Raw genomic sequence first — 14,299 nt, 5'->3', positions numbered from 1 at the left:
GTTGTTGTTGTTGTTGTTGTTGTTGTTGTTGTGTTTGCAGTGAGTACGTGAAGCAAGTAGTGGACCAAATGCACACGATTCACTGCAGTGCACGCACACTTGCTTTCTCCCGCACATGCACACGCACACGACGCACACGACGCACACTTCCATCAAACCAAACAGCAATCCCCCACCCACTCTCTTCAACAAACACATACATACACGCACGCACAATAGCAAAGGCTTTTGACGTACGCGCTTGTTGGTCTCAAAGTCGTTGGTGAGGCGAGTGTAGTACTTCTCAATCATGACCTTGGCGGCCTTCTTCACCGTCTTCGTGCGCACGCGACCCATCTTGGTTGGCTTGCTTACTTGTCCTCTGCGACTGGTTGGCTGAGATGTGAGAGAAAATTAGTGGTGTTTTTCACAAGTTGTCTTGCAGCACAGTCCTGCCAAAGTCGGTTTTGCCTTTTCTGCCAAGTCAATTTTACCTTCTTCCAGCACAAAAGAAGAAGAAGAAGAAGAAAGATGTTGTTGGAGGTGGAAGCAGGAGAAGTTGTGACGATGACAGAGCGACGTGAGATGATGGTTGACGAGGAAGATGGCGCGGATGCAACCCCTCTTCGAGCTCTGGATAGCGGTGATGGGGACAGCGACGAAGACTCCGGCGAAGGCAGCTCTGGAGACTCTGACGACTCAGATGACGGCGAAGAAGAAGAGACAGAGGAAGACGACGAAGGCGAAGAGGTGAGGGTCGAGTGTGAAGAGAGTGTGTGCGTGCATTGTGCAGGTGTTGTGTGTTTGTGCATCTGCCCGCATGCCCGTGTATGTGTATGTGTGTATGTGTGTATGTGTATGTGTGTGTGTGCGTTTGCTGGTTTTGTTTGTGGACGTGGCCGAATGGCGCTGTGTTCAGCAAGAGAGATTCTGCTCTAGTTTCATGTATTCACTCGAAGTGCTTTGCGTGCGTGCGCGTGTTGTTGTTGTTGTCGTTGTTTGTCTCACTTGTAAATGGCGTCTCCTCGATAGGATGACAGCGATGACGACGAAGACGACGACGACGAAGATGATGATGATGATGATGACGATGATGACGATGATGAGGAAGAGGAAGAGGAGGAAGAGGTCAGTAATTCGTGCTTCAGGTGAACTAGCCTTGCTTGAACGGGCAGGGGAGGAGTTACGGCTGTGTGTGTGTGTGTATGTTGTGTGTTCTCCGTTGCTTTTGTTGTTCCGAATGATGTTTCTGTTGTGGCATGAGCACACGCGTACTGGTGCAGTGGTGATCTCACCCTCTGCTTTTTTGCACGCGCGCGCGTGTGTGTGCCTTGTATTTTTCAACAGGAGCTTCCCAGGCTCACTTTCTACAAGCTTGGTGCTGATGTGCCAACCATCCTCAATGATCGCGTGGCGACATGCTTTGCCGTGTCCTCAAAGGTACAGCTATTGTCGTGCGAAGGAGTGTGTGTGTGTGTTTGGTTGTGTTTGTTTGCGTGAGATTGTGAGTGTGAGTGGGAGTGTGTTTGTTTGTGTTTGTGTGTGTGCTAGTGTGTGCTAGTGTGCTAGTGTGTGCTAGTATGTGTGCTGTGTGTGTGCTGTGTGCGAGTGTGTGCGAGTGCGCGCGCGACGTCGTGAGGGGGAAAGACATGGATGTCGACTTGTGGCCGCAACTGACCCGCGTGGCGACCGCCTCCTGCGCCCATCCACTTGCGTGGCAGTTTGCTATTCTGGGGACAGACCTCGGCTCTATTCACATCCTGGACGCAATGAACGGGACAGAAGTGCAACGGTACACTCAGGTGAGCCACCAACTCTTTGCCAAGTGCATGTAGGCCCATGATGCGTGGGTGTCGTCGCGTTATTGTGCTGCGCATTGACTGGCATGTCACCACCTGTGTTGTATTGACCATGTCCATCGTCCCCGCCCCCTGCGTCCCTCGCTCACTCGATGCCCGCACCTGCTCCTCGACTTCCCATCACAATCCACCCCTTTCTTCATCAGCACTCGGAACGCGTGACCGACATCTCCATCGACCGATACGGCGACTTTGTTGCAACCGGTGCTGACGACGGCAAGGTGTGTGTGTGTGTGGGGGGGGGGGGGGTTAGGTGGGTATGTGTGTGTGAGTGTGGGTATGTGTGTGCATGTATGTGTGTATGTGTGTATGTATGTGTGCAAGTGTGTGTGTGTGTGTGTGTTGTGTTGTGTTGTGTGTGCATGGGGAAAGGGGGTTGGCGTCTTCACATGCACGCATTTTCATGTGTGCGTTTGAATGAGCTGTCAGTGCTGCTCCGTGTCCAGCACCTTCACTTACGCTGCCGCGTCTTTGCGTGCTGCACGGGTGCATTTCCGACTGCAGGTCATCATCCGCAACTTGTACGACGCCAAAGCCGTTCTCTCCTTTTCCTTCGACCGCCCCATTCGCGTACGCTCTTGTGTGCACGTGTGGCCTTGTGCACGCATGTGCTCATAAACGTGCGGGGTTGTGCGAGTATGTGAATGTGTGTGTGCATGGTATTGTGCACACATGTGCATGCACAGGAGCGCTTGCATACTTGTGCGTGCCATTCCGGTTGCAGCCATGCATACGTCTTGTTCGCTGTCTGCCGCCCCCCTTCACCATTCACTCTTTGCTTTGGCATTGCTACAGTCTGTGGCAATTGATCCAGAGTACCCAAAGAAGAAGAAAAACATGTTCATCACTGGTGTGTGCACACTCTTGTTGTGGCTGTAGTCGTTGGTGGGATTGTATGTGCGCATGCGTGCGAGCGTGCGAGCGTGTGTGTGTATGTGCATGTGTATGTGTGCGTGTACGTGTGCGTGTGCGTGTGCGTGCGTTGGTTGCGCTGTACACGCAGCACCTTCCTTGTGCGTGCTGTTCTCGAGCTTGCCTGCTGCTCTTGCCATTGGTTGTTGTCATTGTCACTCATCTCTGCCCCTGCCCCTCCCAACAACAATTGGTGTGAATGCATGTTGCGTTCCGTCCCATGTCCACGCAATCAGGTGGCAAGGCCGGACAGCTGCTGTTGCATGTCGACAAGTCATTTGCATTCTTTTCTCGCACAAACGCCACTGTGGTAAGCAGATCGAAGCGTTGTGTCAGGTGTATGTGGTGTGTGTGTGTGTGTGCGTGTGTGTGTGTGTGCCCGATGAATGTCTGATCGCGCTTGACTGCTGGTTTTGTGCGACACCGTTCTCTTAATGTCTTCATTCATACACACACACACACACACACAAACACACACACACACACATACAAACACACGCACTCACAACAACCCTCCTTGCCCCTCCTTTACCCGCTCTCGACAGCTGCACAGCGGAGAAGGGTGCGTGTCGATTGTTCGCTGGCGCGGGCCTTATGTCGCCTGGGCAAACGACATTGGCGTGAAGCTCTATGACACCACGCTGAATCAGCGCATTGCGTCCGTTGACCGCCCACAGAACAGGTGAATACTGACGCAGTCACGGCCATAGGGGGTGGTGATGACATGCAGGCAACCAAGCTGGCTTTACCGCCCACACATTTGGCCCTCCATTACATTGTACGTGATGCGATACTCTGCGTTGTGCTCACCATGACACCACGACCACCACAACCACAACCACCACAACCACCACGACCACGACCACAAATCATGGTCAGCCCATCTGCTGAAGAGTATCAGTGCCGGCTGTCGTGGAAGGATGACAAGACGCTTCTCATGGGCTGGGCGGACCACATTGCCGTCAGTCAGCACCGTGCTTTGTTCGCTTGCTCGCTTGATTGAATGTTTACACGAAACAACCACGCAGAGCACTTGCACCACCTGTGTCTGTGTGTGTGTGTGTGTGTCTGTGAATGTGCTTCGCTGCGCTCAATGCGTGGTGTGTGTATGTATGTGTGCATGTGTGCATGTCTCTCACGAGTCCTCCTTGCACGTGTGTGCGTGTGCCCGTGTTTCAGGTTGGAGAAATTCGCCAGCGGGCCGAGCCAGCCGGGCCTGGCGAACCAAATGTGTATGTACATGCGTGAGGGTAGGGCACCAGCGTGTGCTAGTGCGCTTCCATGCACCAGCGTGTGCTTGTGTTCATGTCTCTACGACGACGTGGTTCTCGCTTGATTGTTGTCCTCGACTGGCAGCTCACTCTGCTTCCTCTTTCTCTTGCTTGGTGCAATTGGCACACGTTTACGCATATGGTGTGTGTATTGTGTGTGTGTGTTTGTTTGTGTGTGTGTGTGTGTGTTTGTTTGTGTTTGTGTGTGTGTTTGTTTGTTTGTTTGTTTGTTTGTGTGTGTGTGTGTGTGTGTGTGTGTGGACAGGTTCATGCAGCTGCTGGTGCGGATTGAGACGTCGTTTTGGATCAGCGGAATTGCGCCCTTCAGTGCTGAGGAAATGGTGCGGCCGCGCCGCTGCTTTGCGCTCACGCTCATGCCTCAGCTACAGACACAAACACACCACGCGCTGACTGCTGGTCTCTGTCATTTGTATCCTCACAGGCGATCCAGCACTCATGTTTCACTTTCCACACATTTTCCCACTCATATCAACCAATCGCTCCCTCGATCATGCCTCCCTTCCCTGCTCCACATCCACTCGATGCACATGCCAGGCGCTACTGGCGTATCTTGACTCTGAGGTTGAGCTTGAGTCTGGACAGAAGGTAACACGAACCCGCGAACACGCGAACACGCGAACCCGCGAACATGCGAACATGCGAGCGCAGACGGAGGAAGAAGTTGCGACACTTGATGCCGTTGTTTGATGTGCGCTGGCCATCATGGCTGTTGGTGAGACTGCCCCACACCTATTCACGCCTCCTGCTGCTCTGCTGCTGGCTGCATTGCATGGCAGGCGCTGTGTGGAGATGTGCCCGAGCTGAAGATCCTCACGATGGCCGGTAATGAATGTCTCTGCAAGCACATGCACGTCTACAACTGCCGCAGTTGCACATGCGAACGAGCATCCGACTCCACACACACACACACACACACACACACACACACACACACACACACACACACACACACACACACACACAAAACACACACATGCATACAACATGTCGTGCCTGTTGCTCACGTCCACTCACGCTTGTGCCCCTGTGTACGTGCGTTTGTCCCGTGTTCGTATGTGCAGCGCTTGAAGTGAGCAGCAGCGATCTTGCTGTCGAGGATTACGACAAGTTCAGGGTGAGCCTCTCTTGTTACAGTACTGCCTGTACGGCCAGTGATTCATGCCGCTGTGCGGTTTTGGTGTGCGTGTGTGTGTACGTGGTTGATCGTGGTTGTGCGTTGCGTACGATTGAGGTTAGGCGCTGTGGCTGCCACATGATTGGGTGTCAGCTGTCTCTGTTTCGAGTGTGGTGACGCCATTTGTCAACACAACAATTCGTGTTTGTTGTGTACGTTTGCATTGACGTTTGGGAAGGCGAACGACTACTTCTTCGAGAGCATCCCGGACGAGAATGTGTACTTTATTGTGTCGCCGCGCAACATTATCGTCGGCAAGGTCAGATCAAATGCCATCGCAGTATTAGTTGTGCCTCTGCACACACACACACACACACACACACACAAACACAAACAAACACACACACAAACAAACACACACACACACGCACAAACACACCCACACACACAAATATGCTCGTACGAAAAAAGGCTCATACATATGTTTACGCACTGCGTGCTGTCCTCAGCCGCTGTCGATGGACGAGCGCATTGAGTGGTTGATCAAACACGATCGACACGAAGATGCCGTCAACGTCGCCGACGAGAACCACGCGCTCCTCACCGCATACACGCCCACGGTTCGTGCTTCTGTGTGTGCGTGTATGTGGGTGTATGTGGGTGTATGTGGGTGTACGTGGGTGTATGTGCGTTTGAGTGGGCCTGCTCCTGAGTGCGTGAGAGTGTGAGAGTGTGAGAGTGTGAGAGTGTGAGAGCGTGCTTGCGCACTTGTGTACATGCGGTCGAGTGTGGTGCTTGTTTGCGGCGTGCTGGATGGTTGTGTGCGTCGTTGCTTCTTCCACATCAATGCCCCTCTCCTTGCGTTTCCATCCTTCTTATCCTCCCGTGCGTGCGTACACATACGGCCTTGGTTTTGAGTACAGAAAGTGCGGGAGGCGTGGCTGCAGTCGCTGCTGGAGAAGGGCATGTTCGACCACGCCGCAGCGTAAGGGTTCAGCGTGCACACGTACACTACACTAGCCGCGTGCGCGCGTGCGTGGTGGTTGTGCGTGTGTGTTCATGCGAGTTGCCGCTGCTTGATGCTCTATTCACTGCTCAACTGATGTGTTGCGCACCGGCGCCCGTCACCGGTATCAACACGCTCGGGGGTGTGCAGGTTGACACAGCCGACATTCAACACGGATGTGCTGCTGTGGGAGAAGTGGATTGCGATATTCCGCAAGTTTGGGGCCCTCAACAACCTTGCCAAGTACATTCCACGCGACGAGCCACGGTGCGGCAGCGCGTCTTCGGCCTCTGCCGGCCCAGAACTATGCAGATCATTGTTTTCACCGTCTTGTGTGATGTTGTGCGGCACGTTGCATGGCGTGTTGTGTGGCGTGTTGGTTCCAGCGCGCTGCTCACCCTGCCGTTTCTGCGCCGTTTTCCCGTGCAGATTGAAGGAATCAACATACACGGGTGTATTGCTGACATACCTCGACACAGATCTCACGGTACCGTGTCTTGCCGCTCATGCCTTTGCTCGTATGTTGCATGTGCAAAACCACGTGTGGATGCGCCTTTATCTCCCATATGTTCTGTTTCACAATTGCTGCCAACCGCTCGCAACGTGCCTCGTCGCTACATTCCCCTCTCATGTCCAACAACAACAACAACAACAACAACAACAACAACAACAACAACAACAACAACAACAACAACAACAACAACAACAACAACAACAACAACAACAACAACAACAACAACGACACCTGCTGTGCACCAACAGCTGTTCAACGCCATCCTGACGAAATGGGTGGCCGTCATCAAAATTGACGAGATTGTGCAGGCTGTCGAGAACAAGGTCCGATGCTTGCACACGGAGTGGCCGGCATGTACACCCAGTAGAAGCGCATATACTCACGTGCCATGTACAGGGCTGATGTTCGCGCGCGTGCGTGTGCGTGTGTGCGTGTGTGCGTGTGCTGTTGCAGTCGTGCAACACCGCGCATTCCTCCTTCTCTGCCTTTCCCACCTTTCTCCGCTGCCTCTTCTCATCCGTGCACTTGTGCATGTTTCTGTGCGTTCATGTCCATTTTTCTTTGGTGTGCGCGTGTGTGTTCAGAACTTGAAGAACCCATCCAATCAGCTCCGAAACATCCTCGCATTCCTGTAAGTAGAGGAGCAGAATTGATGTACAACATGCGCACACGACGCACGTGTGTGCTTTTGTGTGTGTGTGTGTGTGTGTGTGTGTGTGTGTGTGTGTGTGTGTGTGTGTGTGTGTGTGTGTGTGTGAGTGAGCGTGGACTCACAACTCCAGGGTGCATGCGCCGCCTTCTTTGCTGCAGGTATGCGCGCACGAACCAGAAGGACAAGAGCTTGAACATTTATCTCGACCTCGGCCGCACGGAGGCATTTGATCTCCTCAACCAGAAGCCCCTCCTCTTCCAGCACGTCAAGGTGAGTTGTGGAGAGTGTGTGCGTGTGTGTGTACGAGAGAGAGAGAGAGAGAGAGTGTGTGTGTGTGTGTTTGTTTGTGTGTGCGTGTGCGTGTGTTTGGTTGTGTGTGCGTGTGTTTGGTTGTGTGTGTGTGTTTTGTTGTGTGTTTGTGTGTTTGGTTGTGTATGCGTGTTTGCTTGTGTGTGCGTGCGTGTGTTTGGTTGTGTGCGTGTTAGGCTTCCAGGTTTCGCCGTGTGTGTCCAGCATTGTCCACACGCCTGCTCACCGTGCCCTTCCATCTCGCCAACATGCCACACACAGGACCGTGTGGTTGACATGATCCGCCTTGACCAAGAGCGCGCCATCGCGCTCCTCACAGAGAATGTCGACCAGATGCCCGTCTCCAGCGTGCTGCCCCAGCTCGAACATGAGCCCGTGTAAGTGCACAATTGGCACCAATTCCTCCTGCCGCATGCCTGCCGCATGCCTGCTGCTACCACTGCCGCCGCCGCCGCCGCTGTTGCTGCTGTTGTTGTTGTATGTCGCACTGCCACGTGCTTGCTGCTCTTGCTGCTTCGGCTCTCTGTTCACCGGCACCCGGGCTTTGCTTGCACACGATGCAGGCTGCAGCTGCAGTACTTGGAGGCAATGGCGATGAAAGACGAGGCGGTTGCGCGCAAGTTTGGGCACCGCCTTGTCCTCCTCACTGCGGATCACGCACGGCACAAGCTGCTGCGGCTGCTGCAGACCAACCACGCCATCCCCTACCGCGAGGCGCTCAAAATCTGCCAGGAGAAGAAGCTGTGGCGTGAATACGCGTACTGCCTCCGTACGTGGCGACACCTAGCACCCGCACTCCTGTGGTTGTGTGGTTGTGTGGTTGTGTGGTTGTGTGGTTGTGTGGTTGTGTGGTATGAGTTGTTGCTGTTATGGTCGTGGTTGTGCAGCAGTACAATTGCACCGAGCGTGTTTCTGTGTTTTTCTACCCCTCCGCCTCACTGTGGCCGTGCTTGCTGTGCTGTGGTGTCTTGACTGCTTGTGTGTGTGTGTGTGTGTGTGTGTGTGTGTGCAGAGCGCGGCGGGAAAGTCAAGGAGGCAATGGTGCTGATGATCACACAGCTTGGCCTCGTGGAAGAGGTGCGTTGCCTGGCTGCTTAGCCATCACGCACCCCTCGCCCACAACCATGTGTTTGTTGTTTTGTCATTGCATCTGAATGGCATGCTGAGCGCACCCCCCAAGCGTCGACGCACACACACACACACACACACACACACACACACACACACACACACACACACACACACACACACACACACACACACACACACACACACACACACACACACACACACACACACACCTCACGCTGCATTGTGGTGGTGCAGGCGATTGAGTTGGTGGCGCAGGAAAACGACGAGACGCTGTGGGATGATTTGATTGACCAGTGCTTTGCCAGCGAAAACCCGGAGCACATCCGCCTTCTCCTCGCCAACTCGGGCTCCTACATCAACCCGCTCAAGATCATCCAGGTGCGTCGTGCATGTGCATGCGTGCAAGGGATCTTTGTGCAGACGTGCTTGCACGCGTGGAAGCGTGTGCATTGATTATCACATACTGCTGACCGCTCACGCAATTACCGCCATCACCACCATCACCGCTGTGTCCTGCAGCGCCCGGATCTTCGTGGCCGCGTCATCGACGGGCTCAGGGATTCGCTCGTCAAGATCCTCTCAGACTTTAACCTCCAGGTTGGGGGAAGCGTGCGCATGCGTGTGTAGATGTGTGCATGTGTGCGTGTATGTGCGTGTATGTGCATATGTGCGCGTGCGTGCATGTTCATGTATGTGTGGATTCGCCATGCATTGCTGCACGCCCGTGTCACAGCTGCTTTCCCACATACACATTCTCAACCGTGTTGTCCTTCTTGTTTTGGTAGATTGATCTGCTCAAGGGCTCGACAGCCATCATGATGAACGACTGTGTGGACCTCACCATGAAACTCCACAGGTTGGTACTGGCGAAGCCTTTTTTTTTTTTTTTTGTTTTTTTGGTTGCGTCACTTGCACACGTGCACTGCTGGTTGTGGCCTTCCTTGTTGAGGGATACCCTTCGCTGACACACACACACACACACACATACACACACACACACACACACACACACACACACACACACACACACACACACACACACACACACACACACACACAACACACACACACACACACAAACACACACACACACCATATGAACGCTGAAGGCTGCGCAAACGCGCCATTGTTACAGAGCCAGCAAAGGCGCACTGCCACAACTGTAGCAGAGCCCTCGCCTCATTCAGTGCGTCATCAATGCCTGGTTTGCCTCTTGTTGCATGCATGTGAGGAGTGTTGATGATTGTTGTTGCCCATTTGTTCATGCCCCTTTTCTTTGAATCTTGCCTTGTCAACCATGACAACCGCAGGCGGGACCAGAGACGAAGCCCTGCTATTCCGATGCAAACACATGTTCTGCCGCACATGTTTGCAAGGTAACGTGCACCCTGAATCATGGCTTCTGATGCGCGCTCTCACTCTCACTCTCTCTTCGCGCGCGCAAACACACACACACACACACATACTCATCTTACGCCGTTGCTGTTGTGTTGTGGACTTCAGAGTTTGTTGCCGGTCGCCAGCGGTCTCGCTCCATGCATTCCAACGCTCCGCAGCAGGTACGGAACTGACACATTGAGTATGTCACTTGCCACTAAACGGACGCCTGTGTATGTGGATGGATGTGTGTGTGTGTGTGCGTGCGCGTGTAGATCTTTCTCTCTCTCTCCTTCTCTGTCTGTCTGTCTGTCTCTCTGTCTGTCCCCTCTCACGCACACACACATGTGCTCACGTACACTTGTGCACTGCAGCCGATTGAGCTGAATTTCTGCCCAATTTGTACTCGGAGCGCACGGCGTCCACGCGGCGGCGGTCGCGGTGCTGTTGGCGCAACCCGGCCCATCAGGCGATAGAGGCATGCGGGCATGATGCCCACGTGCAAACACAGACACACAGACACACAGACACAGACACATACACAGACACACACAGACACACAGACACACACGCACACACAGACACAGACACACACACACAGACACAGACACAGACACACACACACAGACACAGACACAGACACACACACAAACACACTCTCTTATTCGCTTTCTTCCTCCTCATGACGTTGGTTTTTCCCTCTTTGGTTCTGTTACTCGACGTGTTTTACACACCACATGCTTCATGCTCCCAAGCAGTTGACACAACAGGATATACGTTGCCGTCTCATTAAAGTCTTCTGTTTCACTCTCAAACGCAGCACAGCACAGCAAGGAGTGCAATGATTTGATGTGACGCGTGTGACACATACACAATCTTTATTCATTGTGATGTGAATCCATCAAATCACGACTCTTGGTGTAACTTGTGTCGTGTTCTGTCAAGCACACGCGCGCGCACATGCAAGCATCGCTATTGTTGTTGTTGTTGTTGCTGCTGCTGCTGCTGTTGTTGTTGTTGTTGTTGTTGTTGTTGTTGTTGTTGTTGTTGTTGTTGTTGTTGTTGTTGTTGTTGTTGTTGTTGTTGTGCTCCGGCCTGGACGCGATCTCTCTCGGCCGCGGCGCGATGGTGATTCCGCAGCGCAAACGCGGCAAACGCAACTGCCATCACACCCCTCAGCCCAAAGTCGACGGCACTCTTCATCGGCATGTCAACGGTTTGCAGCTCCGTGTAGAGGAGGATGAGCATGGGGCGCACCAGGTAGTGCAGGTGGGTGGTGACACGCCCGGCCGGCATGTGTGTCATCACCCAGTACACGAGCAGCTGCCCATACAGCCAAGGCGCATCGAGAAGTGCCGGCACAAACAGGCCCGAGTAGAGGCACAGCTGCATCCAGTCGAGCACGGGCACGTGCGGCGCACCAATGACACCGGCAACGACGGCGCGGCCCACGCTCGCCACAATCAGCAGCATGAGCAGCGTGTGCAGTGCAGAGAGCGCCGCGGTGACGCCCAGGATGCCGCCGGCGACAGTGAGGCGGACGGAGCGCTTGGCGGCAAACGGACGCACGTATTCATTGACAATGGCGGTGAGAAGGCGGCAGTCAAAGGGGATATCCATGGGCTCATCGAAGCCATCCACTTCCAGTGGCGGGATATCAAACACAACGTCCTCCCAGTCGTCGTAGTACACGTGTCGGTCGGCAAGCACGACGGCGATGGTGCACGTGGTGGTGAACGGGCTGCGCACGCCCTCGTACTGCTTGCGCTGATGCTCCGTCCTGTAGATGGCGAGCAAGCACGTGTCGCCGTCGTCGTCGCCGTTGTCACCACTCGTGTTGGAAGTGCTGCCGTCCCTCTGAAACGCGGTGTTAGCGTCGTCGCTTGGAAGCAGCTGGTCAATGGGGCGTGACAACAACACGTGCCGAAGCCACTGGAACCATGTGAGCCTGGGTGCACGGCCGCCACTTGGTGCTGGTGGTGTTGGCGGTGCGGTGGAGGTTGAAGCTGTGCTCGTACCCGCACCAGTGCCAGCCCTGGTCGCTGGTGATGGAGGCGGTGATGATATTGCGCGCTGCACAGCCTCTGGAAGCAAGTCCCACGCCTGCTTGGTGGTAACGCGGTAGGGCACGTGTTGGTTGAAGCGAAAGGGGCCCTCAGCGGTGAGGGTGAAAGTGAAATCGCTTGGGCACACGCGGGCCATTGCGTCGTCCAGCGCGGCCTCATCAAAGGAGCGCAGCACGTTCACGGTGCTGTTTTGTCCGCACACGGCCGACAGCACAAACACAAGCGCCGTCATGAACATGATTTGAAACAGCAACCGCAGCGCCAGCTTCACGCTGTTCACCAGCTGCACTTCGTTGTTGTTCTCTGCGAAGGCGTCGACGGTCTTGCGCGCATGCTCTTCAAGAGGCTGTGCATTGTGTGTGTGCGTGCGTGTGTGTACTGTATGTGAGTGTGTGTGATGCAGAACGACGAGACAACATAACACACGCAGGCAGGCAGACGCAGGAGGACACACACACACACACACACACACACACACACACACACACACACGACACACACACACAGACACAGACACAGACACAGACACAGACACAGACACAGACACACACACAGAGACAGACACACAGACACAGACACAGACACAGACACAGACACACACAGACACACAGACACACACAGACACAGACATACACACACACACACACACACACACACACACACACACACACACACACACACACACACACACACACACACACACACACACACACCTCTGGGCCGCAGTGAGCTGCAAGAACGGCTTTGCGATGCACGGTGCCTGCGCCGACTCCACCGAAGATGAGTGGCACCAAGACGCCCTACCCCAGACAATGTATTTGTGTGAGGACCATTCAGGAGGAGGATGATGATCGAGGCAGGTCAGAGGTTCACAGGTGAAGGCAGAGATAGACAGAGATAGACAGGCAGACAGACACATACACATACAGACCAACACGCACTGACCGGAAGCGCGTACGCGACACTCGCAGCCTGCGCCAACGTCGCGAGCGTCATCACCGCTCGTGACACACGAAATGGTAGGGTTTTATTTTTCTCGTTTGTGGTTGGATTTGAGTCGTGTGCAGGCTGCCCGGCAGCACCACGCCGGCCTTGCACATGCATCTGCGCTGGTTTGGGGTGCAAGGGTGACGCACACGCCCCAAGCAACCGCTGTCAAGTTGCATCTTTCGTGCAAATCGTCGGCAAAATAAAGGAAATTTCAACCACCATCATCCACGATGGGCGATGATGTTTTTGTGCCTCTAATTTCGAGGTGGTAAGCGATGACGATGAAAGGATGAAGGCGAGCTGCCACCAACTCACCAAAGCGGGCACGACAAGACATGCCCAAGCCGGTAACCAAGAAGCACCTGACTCCTCAGGAGATCATGGAGATATGTGCGTGCCTGAGGGACATGAGGGGTCAGGGAACCCTGACAGAGAAAGGGAAACGCTTCTGGTTTTGCATGTGTACATGCAGTTGAAATTGGCACACTTGGAGAACCGGAGGAAGTCCAAGGGCAAGCGCTCGAAGCCGAATGGCCAGGTCGATGAACATGCTGCTCAGCAGTTGGGGTATGTTGACACTCTTTTGTTAGTGTGCAAGCTGACGTGTCTGCATGTGTCAACTGTGACATGATTCATTCGCATGGCCGACCTCACTTCACTCTTTTACCTCGGTCTGGAGCAACACAGGGTTGGCCTCAGCACCGTGCGTCGGAAGTATGCAATGCTCAACAAGCTGTTGCGAGAGCACGGCATAGATGTGAGTTGAGGAGATGTACCTGCTGTGGTCAACTCATACACCAGCGTGCTGTTTGTCTTAGATCTGTTCCTGTTGGCTCATATTCCATGTGCTTCGTGTCTGCAGGGCCTTAAGACGCTTTCTGTTGAGAACCGCCGTGGCAAGGCGACACGGCTGCCGACACGTGTGCCCACGACAAAACGTGTGCTCAGGCAGGTTCGCGCTCACGTGCGCATGCAGAGAGAAAGGCGGACACCGCATCACGGCCGTACAGGTGCTGACTTCCTACGCAAGCACAGGCATGTGGACGTACGACCTTCGTTTGCTGGCGATGGTGACGACGAACTGGACAGGGCGCTAGGGCGGCGGCTTCTGCGGGCGGTGCAGCGGTTTTCTTCGTC

General features: G+C 54.2%; 4 protein-coding genes across 4 annotated transcripts in view; 2 read left to right on the top strand and 2 right to left on the bottom strand.

Moving 5' to 3' along the window:
* Positions 1 to 336, bottom strand: part of PTSG_11541 (40S ribosomal protein S17) — a gene marked incomplete at its 5' end in the record, with an annotated part of 1,251 nt that extends 915 nt beyond the window's left edge. The window contains one exon of the mRNA XM_004998588.1: positions 238 to 336. Coding sequence (XP_004998645.1) covers positions 238 to 336 — 99 coding nt within the window. The remainder of the gene's footprint in view (positions 1 to 237) is intronic.
* Positions 337 to 466: 130 nt separating this feature from the next.
* PTSG_11540 (uncharacterized protein) lies at positions 467 to 10,705 on the top strand. The gene is made up of 33 exons (XM_004998587.1): positions 467 to 729; positions 1,012 to 1,107; positions 1,327 to 1,419; positions 1,701 to 1,781; positions 1,985 to 2,059; positions 2,343 to 2,408; positions 2,634 to 2,688; positions 2,987 to 3,060; positions 3,296 to 3,432; positions 3,630 to 3,711; positions 3,930 to 3,982; positions 4,287 to 4,362; positions 4,577 to 4,627; positions 4,819 to 4,864; positions 5,104 to 5,156; positions 5,395 to 5,475; positions 5,666 to 5,776; positions 6,080 to 6,141; positions 6,313 to 6,429; positions 6,592 to 6,649; positions 6,925 to 6,999; positions 7,261 to 7,307; positions 7,487 to 7,598; positions 7,899 to 8,014; positions 8,201 to 8,406; positions 8,650 to 8,714; positions 8,964 to 9,107; positions 9,249 to 9,326; positions 9,515 to 9,585; positions 9,839 to 9,915; positions 10,040 to 10,105; positions 10,233 to 10,288; positions 10,481 to 10,705. The coding sequence occupies exons 1-33, from the start codon at positions 511 to 513 to the stop codon at positions 10,580 to 10,582; spliced, it is 2,901 nt and encodes a 966-aa protein (XP_004998644.1). The 5' UTR covers positions 467 to 510; the 3' UTR covers positions 10,583 to 10,705.
* Positions 10,706 to 10,961: 256 nt separating this feature from the next.
* Positions 10,962 to 13,168, bottom strand: PTSG_00087 (uncharacterized protein; the record flags this gene model as incomplete). The annotated part of the gene is made up of 3 exons (XM_004998586.1): positions 10,962 to 12,518; positions 12,886 to 12,972; positions 13,118 to 13,168. The coding sequence occupies 3 exons, from the start codon at positions 13,166 to 13,168 to the stop codon at positions 11,079 to 11,081; spliced, it is 1,578 nt and encodes a 525-aa protein (XP_004998643.1). The 3' UTR covers positions 10,962 to 11,078.
* Positions 13,169 to 13,628: 460 nt separating this feature from the next.
* Positions 13,629 to 14,299, top strand: part of PTSG_11539 (uncharacterized protein) — a gene marked incomplete at both ends in the record, with an annotated part of 2,602 nt that continues 1,931 nt past the window's right edge. The window contains 3 exons of the mRNA XM_004998585.1: positions 13,629 to 13,729; positions 13,850 to 13,919; positions 14,025 to 14,296. Coding sequence (XP_004998642.1) covers positions 13,629 to 13,729; positions 13,850 to 13,919; positions 14,025 to 14,296 — 443 coding nt within the window. The remainder of the gene's footprint in view (positions 13,730 to 13,849; positions 13,920 to 14,024; positions 14,297 to 14,299) is intronic.

Source organism: Salpingoeca rosetta, assembly GCF_000188695.1.
Source record: "Salpingoeca rosetta unplaced genomic scaffold supercont1.1, whole genome shotgun sequence".
Taxonomy (NCBI): Eukaryota; class Choanoflagellata; order Craspedida; family Salpingoecidae; genus Salpingoeca; species Salpingoeca rosetta.
Note: the sequence above shows the minus strand (reverse complement) of the source record. Positions and strands in the feature narration are given on the sequence as shown.